At 45.7% G+C, this 27,547-nt stretch overlaps 3 protein-coding genes across 42 annotated transcripts in view; 2 read left to right on the top strand and 1 right to left on the bottom strand.

The window, feature by feature from the left end:
- The first annotated feature begins 8,068 nt into the window (after positions 1–8,068).
- CIROP (ciliated left-right organizer metallopeptidase) lies at positions 8,069–14,047 on the top strand. Of its 2 annotated transcripts, XM_045396182.2 has the most exons (16): positions 8,069–8,478; positions 8,609–8,693; positions 8,784–8,835; positions 9,260–9,408; positions 9,536–9,611; positions 9,698–9,793; positions 10,029–10,154; positions 10,366–10,450; positions 10,594–10,739; positions 10,817–10,991; positions 11,177–11,246; positions 11,323–11,419; positions 11,525–11,797; positions 11,990–12,219; positions 12,490–12,669; positions 13,713–14,047. In XM_045396182.2, the coding sequence occupies exons 1-16, from the start codon at positions 8,166–8,168 to the stop codon at positions 13,918–13,920; spliced, it is 2,361 nt and encodes a 786-aa protein (XP_045252117.1). In that variant the 5' UTR covers positions 8,069–8,165; the 3' UTR covers positions 13,921–14,047. The 2 variants fall into 2 exon arrangements, with proteins under 2 accessions (XP_045252117.1, XP_065404713.1); XM_065548641.1 differs by lacking the exons at positions 9,536–9,611; positions 9,698–9,793 and having other exon boundaries at positions 8,600–8,693; positions 9,260–9,403.
- A 30-nt stretch (positions 14,048–14,077) lies between these two features.
- C7H14orf119 (chromosome 7 C14orf119 homolog) lies at positions 14,078–18,006 on the bottom strand. Of its 2 annotated transcripts, none has more exons than XM_005560835.5 (2): positions 17,884–18,006; positions 14,078–15,533 (listed from the first exon to the last, which is right to left on the bottom strand). In XM_005560835.5, exon 2 carries the CDS (start codon positions 15,530–15,532, stop codon positions 15,110–15,112), a length of 423 nt encoding a protein of 140 aa, XP_005560892.2. In that variant the 5' UTR covers position 15,533; positions 17,884–18,006; the 3' UTR covers positions 14,078–15,109. The 2 variants fall into 2 exon arrangements, with proteins under 2 accessions (XP_005560892.2, XP_005560893.2); XM_005560836.5 differs by lacking the exon at positions 17,884–18,006 and adding an exon at positions 17,544–17,712.
- A 42-nt stretch (positions 18,007–18,048) lies between these two features.
- Positions 18,049–27,547, top strand: part of ACIN1 (apoptotic chromatin condensation inducer 1) — a 37,076-nt gene continuing 27,577 nt past the window's right edge. For 23 of the 38 annotated variants that reach the window (XR_012415561.1, XR_012415559.1, XR_012415560.1 and 20 more), the window contains exons 1-4: positions 18,049–18,528; positions 19,941–20,006; positions 22,829–22,940; positions 23,360–23,479. Coding sequence is in view for 12 of the 38 variants with exons in the window: in XM_005560840.3 (XP_005560897.3) it covers positions 18,217–18,528; positions 19,941–20,006; positions 22,829–22,940; positions 23,360–23,479 (610 nt within the window). In the remaining 26 variants the exon portion in view is untranslated. The remainder of the gene's footprint in view (positions 18,529–19,940; positions 20,007–22,828; positions 22,941–23,359; positions 23,480–27,547) is intronic. The other 15 variants (XR_012415572.1, XR_012415582.1, XR_012415583.1 and 12 more) reach the window with 3 other exon arrangements.

Genomic DNA, 27,547 nt, shown 5'->3' with positions numbered 1-27,547 from the left:
CCTTGCTGCAATCGGGACGGTTTGCAAAACGCCTTCTAGCTCCCGCTTTGTCACCATCTGAGGTTAGGACTGTACTCAGGAGATAAGCTCAGGCCCCACCCGCTCGTCCCCAGCGAGACTGCTGGCCTGCTGCAATCGGGACGGTTTGCAAAACCCCTGCTGGCTGCAGCTCTGTCACCATCTGAGGTTAGGGCTGCACCCTAAGATAAAGCCTAGCTCCTCCCTTCAGCCCTGCCTTCTAACCTCACAGGCAGCATGGTCCCAAGAAACAGAGCTCCTGGGAGCCTACTCAGGGTCTGGAAGCGTTATACAGGTCCAGTGCAAAGACCCTTCTCCTTGGTCCTCCCCTCACCCCTTCTCCTCTCCATCCCCAGCCTCACTTTTGCATACTTTCCTCATTATCATCCTCTCCTCACTCTCCATTTACTCACCTTCTATCTTCTATCCTCACCCTTTCATCCCTCACCTCCCTCCTGCCTTCTCACCACATTCATTTGCTCAAAAAATACATACTAAACACCTACTTGAAGCCAAGCATTTTGTTATAGAAGCTACAGGACACATAAGGAGAACAGTCCCTGCCCTTTGGCGGTTTATAGATTAGTGAGAGTGACAAACATAAGACCACAAACAAATTGTGGGCAGTGTCATCTAGCAAAAGTAAACGGGTGACTGATGGCCAATATTAACATGAGTACCTGATTTAAATGTGAGGGTTGGGAAAGGCTTCTTTGAAAGGGTAACATATTGGTGGATATCTAAATGGTGAGTAGGAATTCATCTGGCAAAAAGTGGGGGTTCCCAACAGAGAGAAAAGTATATGCAAAGGTTCCCAAGCAGGTCCTTCTCATTCACTGACTGAATGCTGGGGGTGCAGGGCAAGATGCTGGGAGGAGGCAGAGAGGCTTGAAGAAGCTGAAGCCAGAAGCTCCCTCAGATGGGATTCAGAGCATCAGAGGGAGAACTGGCCTTCCAAGGGAAGAAGACATCTCCTCTCTTTTAGCAAGAAACAGAGGAGATGGCAACAGAATAAAATACAAATAGGTTTGTAGCAGGCTGGGGCTGTTCCTATCTTATGGCTTTTATTTTCACCATGAAAGAAGAGATAACCAAAAGTCACTGAAAAGGAGGGGAGGCTGGAGGTTTCAAACTATAAAATCTGGCCGGGTGCAGTGGCTCCCAGCACTTTGGAAGGCCAAGGTGGGCGGATCACAAGGTCAGGGATCGAGACCATCCTGGTTAACATGGTGAAACCCCGTCTCTACTAAAAATACAAAAAATTAGCCAGGAATGGTGGCGGGCGCCTGTAGTCCCAGCTACTCGGGAGGCTGAGGCAGGAGAATGACGTGAACCCAGGAGGCAGAGCTTGCAGTGAGCTGAGATCACGCCACCGCACTCCAACCTGGGCAACAGAGTGAGACTCCATCTCAAAAAAAAAAAAAGAAAGTATAAAATCCTAGTTGGTGAGAGTAGAAGAGGGAGCTCATTGCTGAGATGCTCTTCATTGAGAGCATCCAACTGAAGTTGATGATGACCACTTTAGAGTGACATGTCCTCTGGGATGATTTTATCCAGTGGTCCTTAGATGCTTGAGAGCAAATGCGGAGAAGACAAATGTTAGGTCCATCTAGAGTTGGGACTTAACCAGGGAGATGAGATGGAAAGGACAGACAGGGGAGAGGAGTTGAAGGCATTAACAAAAGGGGATCGCAGTGGTGAGCCTGGAACCTAAGGCAGATAAGGTGAGATGTGAAGATGGGAAGGGCTGTGGTTCCTCAGTGAGCTTCATAGAACAGCTGCTGGGAGCCAGCTTGAGCAAACCACCATAAGGAAAGGAGATTCTATCAGCGTGGGATGTTTGATTCCGTTATTTCATAGGTGCTGCAGTTTCTGGTGGTGATAAGGCTCTGGGTATGGCCCTGGGAGAGGCTCACTAGGAGGAATGGAGGAGATGGTTAGAGACAGAGGGTGAGGGAGCCAAGAGGCCAGCCTGCCAGAGGGAGCATCCATATGAATGATGACCCCACCTGGACGACAGCTCTTCTCCTACCAGCCTCTCTCTACAGCCAACATTTCTCTCATCTCCACCCAGTTCCTCATCAACATCCTCTCTCCTTATCCCTAATTTCCTACCACCAAACCCTTTTTCTTTTTTTTTTTTTTTTTTTTTTTTTTTTTTGAGACGGAGTCTTGCTCTGTCGCCCAGGCTGGGGTGCAGTGGCCGGATCTCAGCTCACTGCAAGCTCCACCTCCTGGGTTTACGCCATTCTCCTGCCTCAGCCTCCTGAGTAGCTGGGACTACAGGCGCCCGCCACCTCGCCCGGCTAGTTTTTTGTATTTTTTAGTAGAGATGGGGTTTCACCATGTTAGCCAGGATGGTCTCGATTTCCTGACCTCGTGATCCACCCGTCTCGGCCTCCCAAAGTGCTGGGATTACAGGCTTGAGCCACCGCGCCCGGCCACCAAACCCTTTTTCTCCCCTTCATCCCATTCTCTCTAAGTTCTGTTCTTTTGTCTAACCCCATCCTCTCTTATCCTTCCATCCTCTCTCCTTATCCCCATTCTCTCCTCATTACGTTTTCTCCTCACCCTCTTCCTCTCATCACTTCACACTGGAGAAGCAGGATTACACAGTGGGTTCAAGCCTGGGCTCAGGCGCCTAACTATGTCAGTTCAACTCCTATACTGCCACTTACCACCTATGTACATTGCCTAATTTTGCTGTGCCTTGATTGTAAAATTGGGATAATAATAATGCCTACCTCATGAGGTGGCTGAAAGAATTATATGAGTATAAAGTGCTTGAGTCAGGCACAGTGGCTCACACCTGTAATCCCAGCACTTTGGGGAGACCTCAGGAGTTTGAGCCTGAGCAATATGGCAAAATTCCATCTTTACTAAAAATACTAAAGTTAGCTAGGTGTGGTGGCATATGCCTGTAATCCCAGCTACTTGGGGGGCTGAGGCTGGAGAATCACTTGAACTCATGAGGCAGAGGTTGCAGTGAGCCGGGATCATGCCACTGCACTTCAGCCTGGGTGACAGAGCAAGACTCCGTCTCAATCAATCAATCAATCAATAAAATAAAATAAAGTGCTTGGAACAACGTGTTGGCACAAAGCTGTGCCCCATAAAATGAATATTATTCTCACTCTTTCCTTACCTCCTTGCTCCTTCCTCATCTTCATCTTCTTACCTCCATTATTGCCCTGCAACTACTTCATACCTCTTTAAAGAGGCAGAGACAAATAAGACTCAGCCCCTGCCCACCATCTAGCAGGGAAAAAAAATACAAAAATAAATGTCAGGATAACATAATAAGAGAGCTCCTTCAAAGATGCGAAAGAAATGCTATTGGAGAACAGAAGATTCGAGAACTCTCTCTACCTGGGGGAGCAAAGAAGTCTCAACTGGCAGATAACCTCAGGGTTGGATCTTGAAAGATTAAGAAGAATTTGCAGTGTAAAGAGAAGAAAGATTAAAAATTAGCTGGGCATGGTGGCATGTACCTGTGGTCCTAGTTACTTGGGAGACTGAGGCAGGAGAATTGCTTGAGCCCAGGTTGAGGCTGCAGTGAGCCGTGATCGCACCACTGCATAGCAGCACGGGTGACAAAGTGAGACCCTGTCTCAAAAAATTAAAAATCTAAATTTTAAAAGGACAGGAAGGATTTATTAAAATGCATGAAGTTCTTCCACCCCCATGTATGAAGTTAAGATCAGCCCATATCGTGGCCAGAGCACACCCTGTCTCAGTATGGCCACAGGGGAGCAGCAGAGCATTAGGAGCTGCAGACTTAGGCCAGAAAAACCTAAGAAATCTAGGGGAAAAAAGACCAGACATTTGGAGAAAAAGACTAGGTTTGCCTTAGGGAAAAAAACAAGAGTCTTCTAAAGATTTGTACACATGATCGTGCCACTGCACTCCAGCCTGGACGACAGAGTGAGACTCCATCTCAAAAAAGAAAAAAAAAAAAGAAAAGATTTGTACACATGGTGATAATAAAAGAACAGGCCAACTATAGTGGCTCATATCTGTAATCCCAGTGCTTTGGGGGATCACTTCAGGCCAGGAGTTCAAGACCAGCTTGGGAAACACAGCAAGATCCTGTCTCTACAAAAAATTTAAAAATTAGCCAGGCATGGCAGCACACACCTGCAGGAGGCTGAGGTAGGAGGACAGCTTGAGCCCAGGAGTTTGAGACTGCAGTGAGCTATGATCTACAGAAAATTTAAAAATTAGCCAGGCATGGCAGCACACACCTACAGGAGGTTGAGGTAGGAGGAGGGCTTGAGCCCAGGAGTTCAAGACTGCAGTGAGCTATGATCATGCCACTAAACTTCAGCCAGGGTCACAGAGCAAGACTCTATATCAAAAATAAATGAAAATAAAAATAAATTTTTAAAATATGACAGGCATGGTGACTCACGCCTGTGATCCCAGCACTTTGGGAGGCTAAGGTGGGCAGATCACTTGCGCTCAGGAGTTCAAGACCAGCCTGGGCAACATGGCGAAACTGTGTCTCTACAAAAAACACAAAAATTAGCTGGTCGCTGTGGTGCACACCTCCAGTCCCAGCTACTCGGGAGGCTGGGGTGGGAGGACTGCTTGAGCCCAGGAGGTTGTGGCTGCAGTGAGCTGTGATTGAGCCACTGCACTCCAGCTTGGGGACAGAGCAAGACCATGTCTTAGAAAAATAAAATAGAGGCTGGGCGTGGTGGCTCACGCCTGTAATCCCAGCACTTTGGGAGGCCGAGGTGGGCGGATCACAAGGTCAGGAGATCGAGACCATGGTGAAACCCCGTCTCTACTAAAAATAGAAAAAATTAGCCGGGCGCAGGGGCGGGCGCCTGTAGTCCCAGCTACTCGGGAGGCTGAGGCAGGAGAATGGCGTGAACCCGGGAGGCGGAGCTTGCAGTGAGCCGAGATTGCGCCACTGCACTCCAGCCTGGGCGACAGAGCTAGACTCCGTCTCAAAAAAAAAAAAAAAAAAAGAAAAATAAAATAGAATAATAATAAATCTAAGTAAATAATAAAAGAACAGGTCTCCTCTGCATTGACAGTGTATATAATACGTATCCTTTTTTTCTTTTCCTTTTCCTTTTTTAAGAGATGAAGGGTCTCCCTATGTTGCCCAGGATGGCCTGAAACTCCTGGACTCAAGTGATCATCCCACCTCAGCCTCCCAAAGTGCTGGGATTACAGGCATGAGCCACGCCACTGTGTATAATACGTATTTTTTTACTTGACTTAGTATTTACCATAAACCATACACTGTTCTCAGTGCTTTATAAATATTCACTTACTTCTCAATAACAACCCCAAAAGTACAGTCACCCCTATTTTACACATGGGAAAACTGGGGCACTTGGTCAAAGTTACATATACATTTATATAGATAAAAAGTGGCAGAGTGGGTTTGCCTCCAGAGTTTGGGTGTGTGAAAGCCAAGGCCCTGGGCCCCTGGAGGGTCACTGAAAAATCAGACATGAGAGAGAGTAATAGGAGAAAAGGCATACACATATTTATTTATTTATTTAGAAACGGAGTTTTGCTCTTGTTGCCCAGGCTGGAGTAGAATGGCGCCATCCTGGCTCACCGCAACCTCCGCCTCCTGGGTTCAAACAATTCTCCAAAGGCATACACATTTATTTAACATGTACATATGAGAACCTTCAGAATGAAGACCTAACCCCACCCTCATGAAATACAGAAGCTTATATATGGTCTTGAGGTTACAGAAAGAATGGTGCCTTGGATCCTAGCAAAACAGGTTATAGGAGGGGTGAAAAACAGGAATTCTGTTGAGGGGCAATAAATGATTACTAAGGAGAATGAATGGATCTGGGAACAGAGATTAACTTGTAAACAGTTCTAACAGTGAAAAGGCCTGCTCAGGTGTGGTTACATTCTTGATCTTAGGGAAGAAGAAAAAAACTGCTTTACTTATTGGGTCTGGATCTTAGGCAGATAGGGCCTGTGCTTTGGGAGAGATGAGGGGTGTGGGTGTGTGTTTAAGGGGGAAAGGCAGGATGGTCAGGAAGACCTTAAGGCTTCTTCTTCAGTTCAGCATGTCAATGCTGTATTTTGGGCTACAGTTTCTGAGCCCCAACAGGTGTCTCCCTTGTAATCAGTAGTTTCAACCACAGTTCTGGCATGTGAAAGTATAAAATCCTTGGGAAGTCAGCAGCCCTACTCTAAACTCTAATCCATGTTGGTCACCAATTAGCTATTAAAGTATACTGCCTTAAAACAAATGTTTCTTCAAAAGTTAAATAATGGGGTTAGGTTCTTTGTTTTCATCCACGCACTGAAGACCAGGCCCGAAGGGCTGTGCTGAGTGGTGTGGACACAAAGACCAACAGGAAACAGGCTTACCTTCAAGGACTTCAGGATGTGGAAGGAGAGCCACTAAGCCAACAATTATAACAGAGGATGACAGTGTTCTGTTAGGAGCTGGGAGGGGAGACCCCTCCTGTGAGGTGGCTCCCCACCCACTGTGGCAGGTGTGGAATTTGGGCTGGGGGTATTAAGAAAGGCTTCCAGGGGTAATTACCAGAAAGGTAGGAATTAGCCAGGCAGGCAGGGGAGGGGGCAGTATCCAAGCAAGGGAAACAGGATGTGAAAACACAGCATGAACAAAGAAAACAGAGTTCCTTAAGAACATCTTTGAACATTAATGTCCATTTTAAGAGTTTCTTGGTCGGGCGCGGTGGCTCACACCTATAATCCCAGAACTTTGGGAGGCCGAGGCAGGTGGATCACCTGAGGTCAGGAGTTCGAGACCAGACTGGCCAACATGGTGAAACCCCATCTCTACTAAAAATACAAAAAAACTTAGCTGGGTTTGGTGGCGGGCGCCTGTAATCCCAGCTACTTCAGAGGCTGAGGCAGGAGAATCGCTTGAACCCAGGAGGCAGAGTTTGTGGTGACCCAAGATTGCGCCATTGCACTCCAGCCTGGGCGAGAAGAGCGAAACTCAGTCTCAAAAAAAAAAAAAAGAGTTTTCTTTTCCCTCCTCTGCACACCTAAAAGCAGCTTCTGTGAAGCCTAACAGACCTAACACAACAGCCTCTTAGAGGAAGTGTCAGTCAACTAACATGTATTTGTTGAGCACCCACTAAGAGCCCTACATAGATGTAGGAGATCCTAGAAGTCTTGTAGTTTAGTTAGAGGCCACCCAGTTCTGAAACTGGGGCTAGTGAAGTGCAGAAGCCTTGTTTGCCCACGTCCAGGGAGACCAGCAGGCAACTACAAAGCAAAGAATATCTCTGTCCCCCACTTCCCCTGTTATGGTGACACCAATTTTCTTTTTTCTTTTTTTTTTTTTTCTTTTTTTTTTTTTTTTGAGACGTAGTCTTGCTCTGTCGCCCAGGCTGGAGTGCAGTGGTGCAATTTTGGCTCACTGCAAGCTCCGCCTCCCGGGTTCAAGCCATTCTCCTGCCTCAGCCTCCTGGGTAGCTGGGACTACAGGCACCCATCACCATGTCCGGCTAATTTTTTGTATTTTTAGTAGAGACGGGGTTTCACCGTGGTCGTGATCTCCTGACCTCATGATCCACCCGCCTCGGCCTCCCAAAGTGCTGGGATTACAGGCGTGAGCCACCGTGCCCGGCCGGTGACACCAATTTTCTAGTTCTGTGAAGGTTCCAAGGTTTTCTACTCAGAAAGGCAAAAGAAATAGGACGAGGAATGGAAAGGATTAGGAAAGAGTTTCCAGCCAGGCATAGTGGCTCACACCTGTAATCTCAGCACTTTGGGAGGCCAAAGCAGGAGGATCACTTGAGGCCAGGAGTTTAAGACCAGCTTGGACAACATAGCAAGACTCTATCTCTACAAAACAAACAAACAAAAAACAAGGAAAGAGTTTCATCATGGATAAGGCAGGCTCCTCTTTGGAGGGTCAGCTGAGGCCTCAGAATAACACTTCCCCTCCCCCAGCACTCCACCTCTGGCCCCTCTAGAAGAGGGTGGTTCATATCCGACCTCCTGGCAGGGAACTGTAGACTGAGTCAACAACATTCAAATCTTGAAAAAATAAGCAAGAGTGGTGGGGGGTACATGGTGAAAAACAGTAAAGAGAGGAAAGCCAGAAACAGTGAGCCGGGAACAAGGGGACGGAAGACAGGATCCAGGCTGTATCTACGGAGAGACACAGAAGGGAGATGCTGTTGCTGCTGCTGCTGCTGCCACCACTAGTCCTCAGGGTTGCTGCAAGCCGATGTCTACATGATGAGACACAGAAGTCTGTGAGCCTTCTCAGGCCCCCTTTCTCCCAACTCCCCCCAAAATCTCGCTCTTCCTCCCTCACCCTCCCTAGCTCCGGTGATCCTCAACCCCTACGAATCCAAACCTGCTATCTAGGAGATCATATATCAGATGGAGCTTGGGATCCTGAGGGGGAAGGGACGAGAGGGGTATCCCGAGCCCTGGCCGCAGTGAGAGAGGCCACTCAGCGAATCCAGGCTGTTCTAGCAGGTGAGTGAGGGAACAGAGGTGTTAGGGAGGGTTGAGGAGCAGAGAGGTCCAGGGGAGGAAGATCAACCCAGAAAAAGTACTGGAATTCCAAGATATGGAGGGAAACTGACCTCTTGTCAAGTCCCTCCAGTGCAAGGACCCCTACTTCTGAGTCGAGACCCTGCACGGTATTGCCATGCTGTCTGGGGAGACCCAGACACCCCAAACTACCACAGGTGAGTTCATGTCATTGACAATGTATGTAATTCTTCTTCAGGGATACCTAGAAATGTCCTCAGCTCACCTACAGATATTCACTCTTATAGGTGCAGCCTCTTGAACCCAGGGTACAAAGGAGAGAGTTGCCTGGGGGCAAAGGTGAGATTGAGTCAACAACACTGAAATCTTGAAAAAAATAAGGGTGGGGGGGGATACGCAGATAGTAAAGAGAGGAAAGCCAGAAATAAGTACACCAGGAAGAAGGGGACGGAAGACAGGATCCTGAGCAGGCTCACTTCTCAGTCTCCAGGATCTGGAGATCTGCAGCCTGCCATGACCATTCCAAGACCACCAGCATCAGAGTTACTTAGTGTGCTTCTTAACAATGTAGATTCCTGAGCTCCTCTCTCTGCTAAAATTTAGTAAATCAGAGACTGGGGGTGAAGGGGCAGAACTCTGTATTCTAGCCAGCTGCCTAGATTACACTAAGACAGACCAAACAGACTCATTCTCCCCTACTCCTCATACCCAATTTCCTACTGTCCCAGCCCATCTGCTAATGCAACATTTCACTCCCGGCCAGATTCCTGACGCCCATCTTCGTGGTTACACCTTGTGGCCAGAGCAGGGTCCCCCACAACTGGTCCAGCCAGATGGGCCTGGGGTCCAAAACACTGATTTTCTTCTGTATGTGCGGGTTGCTCACACTTCCAAGTGCCACCAAGAGGTGAGGTTCAAATCAAATCTCCTTTCCCCGCTGTCTCTCTCAATCTTAAATCTCATGAGGGGGGTTAGGGAGCATAAAAGCAGTTTTTTGTTTTGTTTTGTTTTGTTTTGCTTTGCTTTTGTTTTGAGACAGAGTCTCACTCTGTTGCCGAGGCTGGAGTACAGTGGCCCAATCACAGCTCACTGCAGCCTTGACCTCCTGGGCTCAGGTGATCCTCCCATCTCAGCCTCCTGAGTAGCTAGGATTACAGGTGTGCACCACCATGTCCGGCTAATTTTTTGTATTTTTTTGTAGAGACGGGGTTTTGTCACGTTGCCCAGGCTGTGTCTCAAACTGTTGGGCTCAAGCAATCTGCCCGCTTTGGCTTCCCAAAGTGTCAAGATTACAGGCGTGAGCCACCACGCCCAGCCAAAAGCAGTTTTTATTAAGTTGTGCTTATTTGGGATAACTTAGGGAATGTTAGTAACGTTTGGGTAAAGGCTACTCCCACCCATAGCCATCCCTCAATACCACTCCTGCAGAGTTTTGCAGACTCCCCTGGTCCTCCATTTTCAGAGGATTTCTTTTATTTGTGATACCCTACTTTTCTTCTTTCTGGCCCTACCCTGTCCTGGCCCATCCACAGCCCTCTGTCATAGCCTATGCTGCCTGCTGCCAGCTGGACTCAGAAGACAGGCCCCTCGCCGGCACCATTGTCTACTGTGCCCAACATCTCACCAGCCCCAGCCTCAGCCACAGTGACATCGTCATGGTGACTGCTGCATGATGAACAGGGAGAAGCAAACAGGTTGCAGGGTAGGGGGCCAGGTTACTCAGTTTCCCATAAAGTCAAAGAACCCACAGAGGATGGAATAGAAGGTGCCTCAAGCTCTAGGAAGAGCTGATTGGGCAGAGGGGTATAGAGTGTTTGGTCAATCCTGCTGCAAATTTGGCCCCCTTACTGGGCTGTCATTTGTCCTTAGGCCACACTACATGAATTGCTACATGCCTTAGGTTTCTCTGAACAGCTCTTCAAGAAATGGCAAGACTGCCCCTCAGGATTCAGCGGTAAATGAGAGGAATGAGGTTAAGGACTTCCCACGATCAACCAGAGGGAATTCACTATCTCATAACCTCCTTCCTTCTAATTTCACGTCACCCTTCCTAAGTTTTCCTCTCCTCGTATTGCCGTCTTCCCTTTGTGCACTCAGTTAGAGAGAACTGTTCTACAAGGCAACAAGTGACAAGGCAAGATGAGTGGGGACAACTGCTTCTCACCACCCCAGCTGTTAGCCTCAGCCTGGCCAAACACTTGGGAGTGCCAGGGGCTTCACTGGGTGTTCCCTTGGAAGAAGAGGTGAGAATGAGAACACCTTGGGGTAATGGAAGAAAGGAGTAGCCAGGTAACAACCAGCCATCTGCCACCTCCTCCAGGAGGGCCTTTTGTCCTCACACTGGGAGGCCAGACTACTCCAGGGTTCTTTAATGACTGCTACCTTTGATGGAGCCCAGCGCACTCGACTCGACCCAATCACCCTCGCTGCCTTCGAAGACTCAGGCTGGTACCAGGTCAACCACAGCGCTGCAGAGGAGCTGTTGTGGGGCCAGGGTGAGAAATAAGGCAGACCTGCAGAGAGGCACTCACGACCCAAGTCAACTCTGGGGGAAGTGGGAGGCTGGAGGGGTTTCTGTTGCTGATGTATAATTGAAGCTATGAGGATAGCTAGTGCAGAAGGATGTTTGGGCTTCATTTGTTGAGGGCTCTCTTTCCTTCTCTTCTCATCTCTCAAGCAGGATCTGGCCCGGAATTTGGCTTGGTGACCACATGTGGGACTGGCTCCTCAGACTTCTTCTGTACTGGCAGGTGTGTGCGCTGAGTGGTTAGGGGACTGTACGGCGGTCAGTGATCCTAGTGTCACTCTATCATCCATTCCACACAGTGGGCTGGGCTGCCACTACCTGCATCTGGACAAGGGAAGCTGCTCCTCAGACCCCATGCTGGAAGGCTGCCGCATGTACAAGCCCTTAGCCAATGGGGTGAGTAGACAAGAGAGCAGACAATGAAACTGAGTGGTTCTGGAAGGGAGTCAACTTCAAAGGCATCAGAACAAACACTATTCTACCTTCTGACCTGCCCTTCAGAGTGAATGCTGGAAGAAGGAAAATGGATTCCCTGCTGGGGTGGAGAATCCCCATGGGGAAATCTACCATTCCCAGAGCCGTTGCTTCTTTGCCAACCTCACTTCACAGCTGCTCCCTGGGGATAAGACCAGGCATCCTTCTCTTACCCCACACCTCAAGGAAGCAGAACTCGTGGGTCGCTGCTACTTACATCAATGCACAGCGAGGGGAGCTTATAAGGTGCAGGTGGAGGGCTCACCTTGGGTCCCATGCCTTCCAGGAAAAGTTATACAGGTGGGTACCATAAGAGGAATAGTTGCAGCATACTGGCAAAAAAAAGTTGGGAAATACTTGTTTGGTGGTACTGCCCAACCTGTTTTGCTAAGTACCCACTGAGTCCAGACTCTGACCTAGAATACATTTTCCTTAGAAGACTTGAACAGATAATCAAAGCAAAACCATATCCTGCTACATATTTCCTTGCAGATACCTGGGTACTATGGTCTTCTCTTCTGTCCCCGGGGTCGGCTGTGTCAGACTAATGAAGCTATCAATGCTGTTACTTCCCCACCTGTGAGTCTTTCAACCCCAGATCCACTATTCCAGCTCTCTTTAGGATTAGCTGGGCCTCCAGGCCACTCTCTGGGGAAAGAACAGCAAGAAGGGCTGGCTGAAGCAGTACTGCAGGCTTTGGCGAGCAGAGGTGGCACTGGCAGGTAAAAACTTGAGTATTTATACAATGGGTCAAGGTAAAAACTTGAGTATTTATACAATGGGTCAAGGTAAAAACTTGAGTATTTATACAATGGGTCAAGGTAAAAACTTGAGTATTTATATAATGGGTCAAGGAGAATCCCTAAGTCCTTTACTTGATGACTCTCCTCTGAAGACCTTTTGTTCATCCCACTCTTAAGCCTGCACCTGTTTCATGACATATACTCTGCCAGGAACTATACCTCTATTAAAATATTCAAATGTCCATTTAGGTGCTATTTCCACAGCCCATCAATTACCACTAGCTTGGTGTTTACTGTGCATATGTGGAAGTCTCCTGGCTGCCAAGGGCCTTCAGTGGCTATGCTGCACAGGGCCCTGACTCTGACTCTCCAGAAAAAACCCCTAGAAGTGTATCATGGAGGAGCCAACTTTACCACACAACCCAGCAAGTAAGATAATATTCCAAGTACTTTTCTTTCAAATCCATGGAGTCCAGATGTTTGAAATTAAATTTATTAAGCACTCACTCATGTGTATATTGTCCTAGACAGGGTTGCATTTCAGAGAACAAAGATCCCTAACTAACACGATCATCCAGTCATGTCACTACCTGGCTCCCTTCTCCCATACAATAACACATTCCCCCATCTCTAGGACACAGGGATCAGATCTTAGTTCCACCCCCCTGCCTTTTTTTTTTTTTTTTTTTTTTGAGACAGGGTCTCACTCTGTCACCCAGGTTGGAATGCAGTGGGGTGATCCCATCTCAGCTCACTGTGGCCTCAACCTCCCTAGGCTCAAGTGATTCCCCCACCTCAGCCTCCCAAGTAGCTGGGACTACAGGTGCACACCACCATGCCAGCTAATTTTTGTATTTTTGGTAGAAACAGTTTCACCATGTTGCCCAGGCTTGTCTCGAACTCCTGAGCTAAAGCAACCCATCCGCCTCTGCCTCCCAAAGTGCTGGGAGCCACTGCCACCACTCCTGGCCCCCTTCCTTTCTTAAGCACTGTTAGGGATTGTGCCTAGCTACCTAAAGACCATAGACTGACTCTTCCCCTAAGCCACTTCCCTCGCCGCCAAGTTAGCTCTTCTTCCAATTTAAGATGCTAGAAGACTTAGATCTTGACCTTATTTCGACTTTCATGTTCTGTAGTCCCTCTTAATGATTTCCTGTTTAGCCTAATGCTTGGATGAGGTGAGGTTTCATGAGCTCTATCTTTAAGGGCAAAGCCCCTTAGCCAGATGTGGTGGCCCGGCATGCGCCTGTAGTCCCAGCTACTTGGAAGGTTGAGGTAGGAGAATCGCTTGAGCCTGGGAGGTTACGGTGAGCCAAGATCACACCACTGCACTCCAGCCTGGGCAACAGAACAAGAAATTGTCTCCAAAAAAAAAAAAAAAAAAAAAAACACACACACACAAAAGGTAATGCCCCTTTATCTACTAAGCCTAGGCATTATTCCAAGCCAAATATTACCTTCTATGTTCCTAGGTTGTTGCTTACTTCGGACCATAATCCCTCCATGACCCATCTAAGGCTGTCCGTGGGACTCTGCCTAATGCTGCTAATCTTTGTGGGTGTACTGGGAACCACAGCCTACCAGAAAAGAGCCACTCTTCCTGTGAGACCATCTCCCTCTTACCATTCACCAGAGCTCCACGGCACAAGGGTCCCAGTTAGAGGAATAAGGGAGGTGTGATGTTGCCCAGAACATGACAGGGTGTAAGAAAGAGAATCATTTCTTGGGAGACAACTGGATGGAAAATCTATTGTGTATACTTAAGTTCTACTTTCTTTGGAATGCCTTTCCCTGGATATCAATTTTATATAGCCTGGCAAAGAAAGAAGGGGTGAAGTTTTACAGTTTTAAAGATCCATTCTTTATTTTGGTACAAAAATAAACTGTTCAACCTGTAAATTGTCACCTGTTTTAATATTGTTATGAAGCAAACTTACAGAATAGGAACACCTGCTACCAGTTCCAAGAGTATCACATGCATATGCCTTAGAAAAAGGCCAGGTATGATGGTTCATGCCTGTAATCCCAGCATTTTGGGAGGCCAAGGGGAGAATGGATTGCTTGAGGCCAGCAATTCAAGACCAGACTAGAAAACGTAGCAAGACCCCCATATCTACAAAATAATTTAAAAATATTGTGGTGCGTGGCTGTAGTCCTGAATACTCAGGAGACTGAGGCAGAAAGATTACTTGAGCCTAGAATTTGAGGTTACAGTGATCTCACACTCACTGATGATCATGCCACTGCACTCCAAACTTGAGCGACAACTCATCTCTTAAAAAAAAAAAAAAAAAGTCATTGTGATTTGGATTCAGTGTGGAGAAAGCAGCAACTAATTATCTCCCTCTCCTGATTTTTCATAATTTTATTAAATCATCACTGGGAAAACTAATGGTTTGGGTATCACACAATTACACTAGAATCTGATAGGAGTGGTAAAACCAGCCAATGGAATCCAGGTAAATTATAAAAATGCCACCTTTTATTGTCCTGTCTTATTTCTGGGGAAGGAGGGCTCTACTTTACACACTTCATGAGCCAGCAGTGGGCCTGAGTTATAATGTGTAGGTTCTTTTTGGTTATAGCTGCAGAAGAAGCCATCAAATTCTTGAGGATTTGACATCTCTTGGAAAGAAGCAAACTAGTAGACTGATAAGCGGGATTGCTTAGATTGATAATATTTACAAATAGGAGTCCAGTTGACATGCTATTACTGTTGAAATAACCATGCCTATGCTGGTCAGTGAGTTCAGTCAGCTGGTCTGAATACCAGTTCCAGAGCTTTAGATGACACATTTGAATTATCATTGTAGAGAGTCATGGCCTTGGCTCCATCAGCTATGGTTATCTTCTTTGGTCTGAATGCCTATCAGTCCTTACCAGCTGTAGCAGCCACTGCTTGGTAAAACTTTGCCACGAAGTCTGGCTCACTGAACTCCAGCTGTCTGACAAATTCATTGCGCTCCTGCTCAGCCCAGCCTCGAAACCACTGATCCCAAAGATGTAGCTGACACTCAAAGATAGAAGGTGGTCGGTCTGCCCCAGACACACTAAGCTGCTCCAGACTATCCAGCAATGGCTGTAATTTTTCTGGCACTGCCTTAGCTACCAGGTCCTCTAGGAAACGTTCACGCTGGGGACCTGACCAACTGGCAAACCAGTGAAGAATACACTTCATCTCCTGGGAGGTGATGTAAGACATCGGAGGAGGGGAAGGGTTAGTATTGTGTGGTACTGAGGGTAAGAGAGATGGGAAGGATAGCGGCATTGAAGAGGATGACTCCAGTGGCATCCTGAAACATAAAAGCACTGTTATACGCTCTCCAGGTAGAGCAACGAAAATACAACTTTCAAGCAACAAGACATCTTACCACACTCAATTAGCATCTACAGAGAAAATTACTTTTTATGAATTCAAAGACCCAAAATTAATAAAGTCTTTTATTTAGATTATCCAACTACCTTAGAGAAGTCACCAAAAATAACTTCGTTTCCTATTTGCCTGCCTTTTTCAAACCCATTCTTCCCTACCCACTGTCACCCTCCATCTTTCTTATAAAGAACCTAAAAATAACCAATATATTTCTTTTTTTTTTTTTTGAGACGGAGTCTTGCTCTGTAGCCCGGGCTGGAGTGCAGTGGCCCGATCTCAGCTCACGGCAAGCTCCGCCTCCCGGGTTTAGGCCATTCTCCTGCCTCAGCCTCCGGAGTAGCTGGGACTACAGGCGCCCGCCACCTCGCCCGGCTAGTTTTTTGTATTTTTAGTAGAGACGGGGTTTCACGGTGTTAGCCAGGATGGTCTCGATCTCCTGACCTCGTGATCCGCCCGTCTCGGCCTCCCAAAGTGCTGGGATTACAGGCTTGAGCCACCGCGCCCGGCCTACCAATATATTTCTTGTTCACTCTCTCCCTCTTACTTCTATGTGCCAGGCTGGGTAAAGAAAAAAACAATGATTAACGTTGGTCCATCACATCTTCTCCAAAACGAAAAAGCATACATTTTAAAATCTAGTACGTGCAGCTGGTCAAGGCTGATGCTAGTTGTTTTGTAGCTATCAACAGTGGGGGAAGAAAAAAAATTATTTATGATGAAAGAGGTTTCAATGTGCATATAAGCCTCTGAAATATGCCAAGAACTTCATAACATTTGTTACCTCCTTACATTTCCTGTAAAGCACCAGAAAAAGTTAAAGAGCAGAGTAAGAGCCTTGCTCAAAATAAGGTAACGCAGTAAAAGAACCAGAAGCCCGGGTGTTTGAGACTTTAAAGAGAGTCCAGTTGGTTTGTTGGCTTAGAGATCTAACAACTGTTACACTACTTCATGACAATCCATGTTTTTAAACAATTGCCCTTAATATTTAGTATGGGCCAGACACAGTGGCTCTTGCACTTCCAAAGTAATCTCAGCACTTTGGGAGGCCGAGGCAAGAGGATAGCTTGAATCCAGTTGTTCAAGACCAGCCTGGGCAACATGGCAAAACCTCATCTCTACAAAAAATTTAAAAACTCGTTGGGCGTAGAGGTGCCTAACTGTAGTCCTAGCTACTTAGGAGGCTGAGGTAGGAGGATCACCTGAGCCCGGGAGGTTGAGGCTGTAGTGAGCCCTGATCACACCACTGCACTCTAGCCTGGTTCAGAGTGGAATGACCCAGAGTGGAGTGACAAAAAAAAATTTTTTTTTTTTAGTATGGCATCTATTGGTGCCTTGCTATTTATTTATTTATTTATTTATTTATTTATTTATTTATTTTTGAGACGGAGTCTTGCTCTGTCGCCCAGGCTGGAGTGCAATGGCGTGATCTCAGCTCACTTCAACCTCCGCTTCCCGGGTTCAAGCAATTCTCCTGCCTCAGCCTCCCGAGCAGCTGGGAATATAGGCGTACGCCCGGCTAATTTGTTTGTATTTTTACTAGAGACGGGGTTTCACCATATTGGCCAGATTGGTCTCCAATTCCTGACCTCAAGTGATCCGCCTGCCTCGGCCTCCCAAAGTGCTTATAGGCATGAGCCACCGCGCCCGGCGCCTTGACATTAATTTTGCATCATGAATGCAACGGAAAGATCAGCCTATTTGACTTCAATAGTTTTCAGTCTCTTAAATCTCTAACATATCTCTTAAATCTCTAAACCATTTGTCTGTGACCTATTTTACTGTTTGTGTTTCTTCTGCATCAAGTTGGAGGATTGCTAGTGACAAAGAAAGAAGCCCCTAAACAATATGAGTTCAAGTACCAAAAAAGTTCAGGGCGCTTGCATTTTTCAGTTCTTGCCCTACAGGAAGCAGTTCCTCCAAGGGAACTTACTCTCTTCTTCGGAGAAATGGAGAATTTTCTTGCCACACGGCTTCCCAGGCAAACGCAAACTCAAACTCAAGTTGAGCGTCATAAATCAGTTCATAGTCTGGGTCTGAAGACACGGCGCTGCCTGCCTCTTCCCCACTTTGGAGGCCACGGAGCTTGTTATTCCGATTCCGCCCCCCTCCACAGGCCCCACCAAAAAAAAAGCCTAAGATGGGAGTGGCTGGGATTCAGAGGACAGAGGGCAGAAGCTGTTTGCGTTAAGAAGTAGGTGGCTTGCCCTATTAGGATAGTCCGCAAACACCGAGTCTGACCCGGCCCATAGAGGTACTTCCACCCCGCTTACCTCCCCTTTTCTCTCGGAGAGCACCCGAAGATTGTCAGGAGTCCTTAGACTCCAACTACCGCTGCAGCTTCCAAATTTCCTGAAAACCCTAAGCTGGGCCAGCCCGGCAGCCCACGCACTTCCGGCCTCGGACCCGCCCCAAACACCCAAGAGCCCCAGCGCCTCATCTCTAGGTCCGGAGATAAACGAACATCTCCGATTATGGTTATACCAGAGTCGAGGGCTTCCGAATATATTCGATTCAAAGCTTCGGCAAGACGAAGAAAACCGAGCCTGAAAGCAGGGCGAGAATAGGGGAGCTGCAGGGCGGATGGAAAGAATTGATTGGTGCCGATGTGGAGACGGAAATATCCGAGGACATCCGGAGGAAGCCGGGGAGTTCTGAGTGGTAATCGAGGGGTAGAGTATGGCAGTGGGCGGGGTCATCTCGGTACGTTCGAAGGGCGTTGGCGGAAATTACCGAAGATGCCCGAAGCCGTCGGGACGGACCCGAGTACCTCACGCAAGATGGCGGAGCTGGAGGAGGTGACTCTGGACGGGAAGCCTCTTCAGGCGCTGCGGGTGACCGACCTGAAGGCCGCACTGGAGCAGCGAGGCCTAGCCAAGAGCGGGCAGAAGAGTGCCCTGGTCAAGCGGCTCAAAGGGGTGAGGAGTCGGCGTTGCTGGGGTGTCGGAGGAGAGCGGACCCGGTAGAGACGAGCCTCTGCCGCGGCGCAGGCGCAGTATCCGGGCTCGGCGCGAGCTCGCTCAGGCCGCCAGCGCGAGCCTCTGGATCCGCGCGCACGGTGGTTGGTGAGGTTCGCGCTGGAATGGCGATCGCGCCGGTTCCCGCCTTAACGGCAGCAGCGCGAGCCCAAATGGGAGGGTGTGCACTACTCTCCAGGAGTGTCTTAAGCTCCTTCCTCCTTCCCCCACCCCCTCCTTGTTTGTATCTGTGGTTTCGGCGCATGCGCTGCAGAAGGAGTTAAATCCCACTACAACCTACGGCGTCGCTGGCCTGAGGGGGGCGAGTTGGGCTGGGTCGGAGTTAGGGGTATAGTTGCGCGGAGGGGTGGATGGGGTTGGTATCGGTATCTGCAGGAATAGGATTGGGGTAGGGTAAAATGTCTGCTCGATTAGATGAGGTGAGATGAAGAGAGACCTTTATGTGAAGGGACTTGATGAGAGAGGTGTCTAATTTATAGGGCATCTAGTGGCAATTTGGGTAGTTAAGAGTTTGGTGAATATTGGTGAGAGAGGCGAGGCAGGTTGATACATATTGGGGATTTTGAATCAGTTTAAGTAGATTAAGGTGGGAATGTCATGAGGTAGGTGTAGATCGATTCGAGTGTATAGGTTTGGTTTAAAGAAGGGAAGATGAGGATGTCTTGGTTTTAATTAGAGTTCAATAGGATACGTGGCAGGTAGTGCAGATTAGGTCTGGGTTGGCTCCAGGGTTGAGTTGGCAGACCGTTGCTTATACAGAAGCTGATTGTGTGTGTGTGTGTGTGTGGATGGACGGACTAGGTTAGACCACAGTTCACAGGGTCTCTGGTCATTTTCTTCTGTAGCCTCCTCTTTGAAAATTTTGTAAATTTGGTAAATCTAGGTGCCACAGTACTGGAAATTATACAAATTGACTCTAGTCCTGGGTAACCCTTTGACCAAGTAATTCCATCAGGCAAAAACCAGGAGCCCCATGGCTGCTGGTTTGAGTATTTTTAAGTAGTTTTACCTGCATGATCAGATTTAGAAGGGGCACTTGGCACAAGTGCAGAAGACAACAGGGATTTTAGTACTGGTTCTATTACTGATATTGTGACATAGCCAGGTCACTGATTCTGTGTGCCTGCATTTTATATCTGTACGTTTAGTAACAGTAACCGTGGCTACCTTTAAGGGTCTTCTGGTGATGAATGAGAACAGTGTCAGTAAAGGATTTTCAGGTCCCTGGAAGGGGAATACAGTTTAATTGTGTGTATTTAAGTCATTGCATTTAATTAAGAGGTTGTGGTAGAGGTGGGAGTTTTTCTTTTTTTTTCCTCATCATTTCTGACTTTTACCCTTCTCTATACCAGGCTCTAATGCTAGAAAATTTACAGAAACACTCAACACCCCATGCTGCATTCCAGCCAAATTCCCAGGTGAGAAAGGTTTATTCAATGGAGTGGGCTCTTTGGATATACAGACACATGGCAGGACGTGGTGTTGTATATTTCATGCTTAATTCCTCACGACTATTTTCCTAAGTTCCCTTGGTCAGAAATGTTCTCAAACCAGGACAGTTGAATTCGAATCACCCAGTTGTATACAAGGGCCTGGAGTAAAGAACAGAATCAAAGGCGCTATTAGTTTATAATAATTGAAATGGTATGTGCAGAAAGGTGTGGCTTCCATTAATTACGTGTAGTACAGAGATCTGAAGTCATTTATCTGCCATGAATTTAGGAAAGGTAGTTGATGTCTTTGAGTATAGATATGAAGTAGACCACCAATGTGACAGTGTAGGAAAATAGTTGCTAATTAAGAACTCTTGTTGATGTAGATTTACCAAGGATTCAATCCTGTGTAAGTCACCCACCATTACTAGTGTTAACTACTAACTCAATGCACTTATTCATAAGCATTACTAATAGTTCCTTTACTTAGGATAAGAAACTTAACCTTTGGAGGCCTTGGTTTCCTCCATTTCCTTATCTGTAATATGAGAAAAAGTCAAACTAAACCCATGGGTTTATAACTGCTCTCGGGGTTTTGTGGAGCTGCTTTGGGGAGCTTCTTAGGGGAAATAAATACCTTTTTCTCAAGTAAGCAAGGCTCATACTTCTCTCTTAAACTAGATTAGATCTACTTTTATCCGCTTTGACTATTGAGTTTCTGCATAAGATGTCTTTTAAATTATTCCACAGTTAAAATCCAAAAATTATAAGGCTGCACAGTCTCTTAAAGTTTCTTTCAGTTTTTGAAAATCCCCTCTTTATAATGTGTCATATACTTAAAGGAAAAATCCAAGTCTTTGTTAAAGCAGTGGTGTGCAGCCTCAGTACTAGATGAAGTCCCAGGATACTGTGGAAAACAAGAGAGCCCTCCTACTCCCTTGTTATCACCTCATTAAGCTGTAAGTATCATAATCTAGCCAGCTTTCAGAGGTTCAATTAAGTACTTTAACAAGCATAAGAAACTGCATAAGTTAATCAGCTTAATTGTATTTAGTCTTTGAAGCTTTGCTTTTATTAACACAGGGGTTTTGCAGCAAACATGCCTATTCTGTAATACATGCAACCCACCCTTAGGCAATGTCCATTGAGTGCCAAGAGGCTCATTTCTACTTTAGTTGAAAATAAACATTTACTATGTTTAGGAAACATGACTTAATGACTAGAAAGTATTCAGGTTTTTTTTTTGCTTTTTGGGGAGTTCTAAATAGGACTTGCTAAGCAAGAAGGTTCTAGGGAGGAGAACTTGTGAAGAGAAAGCTGGAGGTCAGAAGAGCAACTTGGGAATCTATTACAGAAAAAAAATAGGAAAAGGCATAAGCTCCTGTTACCAAGGATTTCCTTTCACCTATACAAAATGGAGTTATAACTTTGTCTAAATGCTCAATGGATATCCCTTTTCTTAGTCTCTTAATTTCATGCTTTTAAATACTATACTTGGATTTTGGAGACCTTTGATAAAATGTTTCCTGGATATGAGGCCAGGCATTGTGGCTCACACCTGTAATGCTAGCACTTTGGGAGGCCAAGGCGGGTGGATCATCTGAGGTCAGGAGTTTGAGACTAGCCTGACCAACATGGCAAAACCCCGTCTTTACTAAAAATGCAAAAATGAGCTGGGTATGGTGGCACATGTCTGTAATCCCAGCTACTTGGGAGGCTGAGGCAGGAGAATGACTTGAACCCGGGAAGCAGAGGTTGCAGCAAGCCGAGATCACGCCATTGTTCTCCAGCCTGGGTGACAGAGTGATACTCCACCTCGAAGAAAAAAAGAAATGTTTCCTGACTAGGTAACGATTGATCTTTTGGAGGAACTGGCTTTTTTTTTTTTTTTTTTCTTGAGATGGAGTCTTGTTTAAACCCAGGCTGGAGTGCAGTGGCACGATCTCGGCTCACTGCACCTACCACCTTCTGAGTAGCCAGGATGACAAACTCACACCACAATATGCCCAGCTTTTTGTATTTTTGGTAGAGATGGGTTTCACCATGTTGCTGAAGCTGGTCTCGAACTCCTGAGCTCAAGCAGTCTTCCCACTTCAGCCTCCCAAAGTACTGGAATTGCAGATGTGAGCTACCATGCTTCAGTCTTGATACTACCAAAAGGAAATTTTAGATTACCCTTTAGATAATGTTCCACGTAATCTAGGAATTTAGCCTAAAAGGTATAATTACAGGAATTTTAATTTAAGGTTATTTGTGGCTGGGCATGGTGGCTCACACCTGTAATCCCAGCACTTTGGAAGGCTGAGGCAGGTGGATCACTTGAGGTCAGGAGTTTGAGACCAGTCTGACCAACATAGTGAAACTCCGTCTCTACTAAAAATACAAAAATTAGCCAAGTGTGGTGGCACACACCTGTAATCCCAGCTACTCAGGAGGCTGAGGCAGGAGAATCATTTGAAGTCAGGAGGCAGAGGTTGCAGTGTGCTGAGATCACGCCACTACACTCCAGCCTGGGCAACAGAGTGAAACTCTGTCTTAGAAAATAAAAATTAAAAAAAGTAATTTGTGTACCAATATCACTCTTTGGAAACTGAGTATTTAAAACAAAAAATTACATGCAGCTTTCTTTTTGCCCTTTTTTTTGTGACTCAAGGCTATTCTTTTCTGCAATATAGAACCAACTTAGAAAAGAGCTTCCCAACATTTTAGTTATCTTTCTTGGGTCCAACTTTGCTCCATGGAATTTTCTTCTTTGCATTTTCCTGGTTTGTTTTCCTAGACCCTCTTTTTTCATTTCCTCTACACAGATTGGTGAGGAAATGAGCCAGAACAGTTTCATAAAACAGTATCTGGAAAAGCAGCAGGAGCTACTTAGGCAGCGTCTGGAACGTGAAGCTCGAGAAGCTGCAGAACTTGAAGGTAAGCCCAGATTGTCACTTTTAACAAGGAGTTCGTCATTCTTAGCCCTGTCACCGAGTAGATAGGCCTGTCTAACTAGGCAATTTCAAAAATAAGTGAGGCTGAGACTGCTACTTACTTGCTTTCATAGCCCATGAAGCCAAGTGATTTACTATTTACTTTTGTCAGGGAAGAGGACACTTAATTTGACTGTCTTGTTAGAAGAGGATTCCTGCCAACAGGAAGAGTTATAAGTAAATTAAGCTACCATTTAGATGAAGTAGTGCTGAATCCCAGGGAGTTTTTTCTTTGTATATGGTGCTCTTTTTGGTATGTATCTCTGTATCTGTGACTTTGCTGACCTCCTTCACTCCTCTACATATTCCTACATGCTGAGTCCTTCACTCCCTCCCTGCCCCGACCCGATCTGTACTTTGCAGAAGCTTCAGCTGAGTCGGAGGACGAGATGATCCATCCTGAGGGAGTGGCTTCCCTGCTGCCTCCTGACTTTCAGAGCAGCCTGGAGAGACCAGAGCTGGAGCTCAGCAGACATTCGCCCAGTACGTATCTCCCTCCCCACTGCGCTGTTTTGTCAATCCTGCGTAGTTGGTGGGGGGAGGTAGTTACACCTCCTTTCATGCCAAGCCTCCATGAAAGTCCCAGGGAAATTCTGTGACATTGATATTTGACATCTGTTTCTCATGGAAAGTATACACCCTTTTTGAAGTCTGCTTTCACCTATATATTGTGTTACCTTCTCAGTGTTTTACAAAGCAGTGTGATTTTTCTTCTCATCTGTACCTCTTCAACTCTTCTACCTCTGAATTTGGCAACAGTCAACTCTTTTTCATCTCCTCACCAACTGTGTATATTACATGTTAACACATTCAGTCATCTCCCCGAATTGGGCATCTGCTGTGGTCTAATCAACAGATTTTTGTTGTGTACTTGTATACCAGGCACATGCTAGACACTAGGAATATAGTAAAGAAAGAAGTCTCAGCCCCAAGAAACTTAGTCTAGTGAGGAGATGGACATTAGTTACAGTTGTATTGGCTGCTGTGCAAGGCAACCCAGAGTGTTATGTGAGCATATTATAATAGAGAGCTCTAACCTAGTATATGGGATTGGTTCAGGCAAGATTAATTAATTTCTTCACATTATAAAAAATATTAAGCACCCAGGCTGGACGCGGTGGCTCACGCCTGTAATCCCAGCACTTTGGGAGGCCGAGGCAGGCGGATCACCTGAGGTCAGTAGTTCCAGACCAGCCTGGTCAACATAGCGAAACCACGTCTCTTAAATACAAAAATTAGCCGGGTGTGGTGGCAGGCACCTGTAATCCCAGTGACTCTGGAGGCTAAGACAGGAGAATAGCTTGAACCCGGGAGGCGGAGGTTGCAGTGAACCGAGATTGCACCATTGCACTCCAGCCTGGACAATAGAGCAAGACTCTGTCTCAAAAAATATATATAATAATAAGCACCCAATTTTGCATGATATCTCAAGCAGAAGTCTATAATATAGACTTTGTCTTTTGGGTACTCCCTGTCTAAGTCAGTATACTTTCAGAAGAACATGTACAGGTTGAGCATGCCTAATCCAAAGACCCAAAACTTTTTGAGCATTCACAGGACACTCAAAGGAAATGCTCATTAGAGCATTTCAGATTTTGGGTTTTCAGATTAGGGATGCTGAATCAGAAAGTATAATGCAGATATTCAAAAATTCAAAATCTAAAACACTTGTTATCCCAAACATTTTGGGAAAGGGATACTTAATATGTATATAAGACATGTGGATTGTTAGTAGATTTATTAAACCAATGCGTAACTTAACAAGTATTTTGAATAATTCGTAATGTTGAGGGGGTGCGGAATCCACCATAATCAGTATTTTTAGGATGTATGGAAGTTTCCAGCTCTTCTGAGTAATATAGAATTCCTTCGTGGACTACACTTGATTTTAGTCAAAAGGCTGAGCAGCGATAGAATCTTCATGGAAATATATTTTTTAGAAGATATTTAATGGTGGGAAAGAAATTATCCAAAAGGTTAGAGAAAATAGAGGGCCTTTGAGCCTAGTTTTAAGGTCATGTTTTACTCAGTCCCTGTTTTTCTTGATCCTAGTCTTAGACCCAGAAAGACATTTTTAGAAATCTTTAAGTAAGAAAATACTTTGGAATTATTAAGTTCCTTAGGGACCTCTTTTCTCCTTAAATATGAGAGTAATAGACCCTCAGCTGATCCACTTTACTCTCTGCGCCCTTTCCCCCCCCGGTTTTAAAGCCAGGAGGAAATAGAAAGCTCTTACAAAATTGTCAGTATTTCTTCTCACATAAAACTAAAAACAAAAATTTATTGAATTCCTACTGCGTACATATCTCCATGTGAGAGTATGTTGGGAGTTAGCACAGCGTAAAGTCTGTTAGGAAGAGAGAACAATTGCACATAAATAGAACAATAGAAGATAGTATGTGACAGTGATAGAGACATAGGGACCCAAAAGAGTGGAAGAGCTCTGAGGACTACAGTGATTAGAGAAAGCCTCATAAAGAGGTATAGGATTTGAGCTGAGTCTTAGAAATGGTTTGGCAGAGAAGATACAAAAAGATATTTTTAGGAAGGAACAAAGGCAGAGACATAGGAATGTATATGGTATTTTTAAAGGAGAGGTAGTAGACTAGCCTGAGTAGAGTATTTCACATTTGAGAATAGCAGACTATTGTCAAGGTAGACTATTAAAAGGTAGATTAGGGTGATATACAGAGGGCTTTAAATGCCAGGCCGATAAGGCTATGAGGTTTTTTTTTTTTTTTTTTTGAGACGGAGTCTCGCTCTGCCGCCCAGGCTGGAGTGCAGTGGCCGGATCTCAGCTCACTGCAAGCTCCGCCTCCCGGGTTCACGCCATTCTCCTGCCTCAGCCTCCCGAGTAGCTGGGACTACAGGCGCCCGCCACCGCGCCCGGCTAGTTTTTTTGTATTTTTTTAGTAGAGACGGGGTTTCACCGTGTTAGCCAGGATGGTCTCGATCTCCTGACCTCGTGATCCGCCCGTCTCGGCCTCCCAAAGTGCTGGGATTACAGGCTTGAGCCACCGCGCCCGGCCGAGGGTTTTTTTTTTTTTTAGTTCTATAGGTAATGGGGGAACCATTGAAATTTCTTAATAGGACCGTGATTTGATAAGGAGCTCTCTCAAAAAAAAAAAAAAGAGGCTCTCAGTTCTTAATATAATTTGAAATGAAAATTAGAAATGATTTCTGAAATAGATTTCAAAAGCAAAGATTTAGAGTAAGGGTAGCCAGTCTTTTCAGTGCTTTATGTCGTCAGACCCTGCCCATGGCTAATAATTGATGGAGGAAAAAAAAAAAATAACCCAGAGGTTAAAAAAAAAAAAAAAAAAAAAGTAAAAAATAAATTGAAAAGCATAAATGTAGTAAATTGTAGAGTACCGCTCATCATTTCCTTACATGCTCTTCAGTGTCCTTTATGCCATAAACTTTCCTACCTCTGATCTTGGCTTAGATAAGAATCCCATTATAGATGTTGTACAACATTTAGTTAAGGTCCTGAATGGAGTGGCCGTTTGGAGTTCTATCAGTGCTTCGTTGGATCAGCATTAACCCTAGTGTTTGCCCAGACATCAGATTCTTCCAGGTGTAGTATCTCAGTCTGCCATATGCCAGTATGCCATTGCAGTGGCAGCTTATTTGTTAGCTTTGGATGTTTTGGGGTTCTTTCTTGACTAATAAATTTTGGTTAAGTTTCCTACTAACATTTTTCTAAACACTTTCGGAACCTGAGGGGGATTTTTTGTTTGTTTGTTTTAATATTATTATATTTAAGAATATGGATTCCTGGCCTCTACCCAAAGAATCTCAAGAAATGGGAGTCCTGGGACTACATTTTTTAAAAACTCCCTGAGTGGATCTGTTGACCAATTCATTTTATGAATGACTAACTGAAGGAAGAGTTTTTCAGTGTTGCAATTTATCAAGATCTTTGGTTTGTATTCCAGCATCCTCCTATTTATGTGCCATTGGCAAAATCCCAACTAGGAAGGAAGAATTGGTTTGCCCAGGTATGGTGTCTAACATCTGTGATCCTAGCACTTTGGGATGCTGAGGTGGGAGGATCTCCCAGGATTCTGGCCTAAGCAACATAGCGAGTCCTATCTGTACAAAAAAATAGAAAACATTAGCTGCCTGTGATGGCACATGCCTGTGGTCCCAGCTACTCGGGAGGATGAGGTGGGAAGATTGCTTGGGCCCTAGAGATCAAGGTGGCAGGCAACAGAGTGAAACCCTGTCTCAAAGAAATAATTGGTTTATAAAATCCTGTCTGACTTTCCCTCTTATGTCTCCATCACTTTCTTCAGATTTTTCTAAGGTGTTGGGACTCATTATCCACCGACCATAGTCAGAAATTATCTGAATTTTCTTCCATATCATGACTGTGTGTACAAAAATTCTTACTGTCCTTAATTTTTTCAAAAACAGCTCACACTAAGAAAATACATTTTAAAATGGATATTCAGAATATTGATTCTTTAACAAAGGTGACTTTAGCTAGCCTTTGGCTTATAGAGTATGCCCCTCATTCCTTTTTCTCCATGTTAAAACCTGGATGCT

The sequence above is a fragment of the Macaca fascicularis genome, chromosome 7 (assembly GCF_037993035.2).
Source record: "Macaca fascicularis isolate 582-1 chromosome 7, T2T-MFA8v1.1".
NCBI lineage: Eukaryota > Metazoa > Chordata > Mammalia > Primates > Cercopithecidae > Macaca > Macaca fascicularis.
The sequence above is the reverse complement of the archived record's forward strand: the minus strand, read 5'-3'. Positions and strand labels throughout refer to the sequence as shown.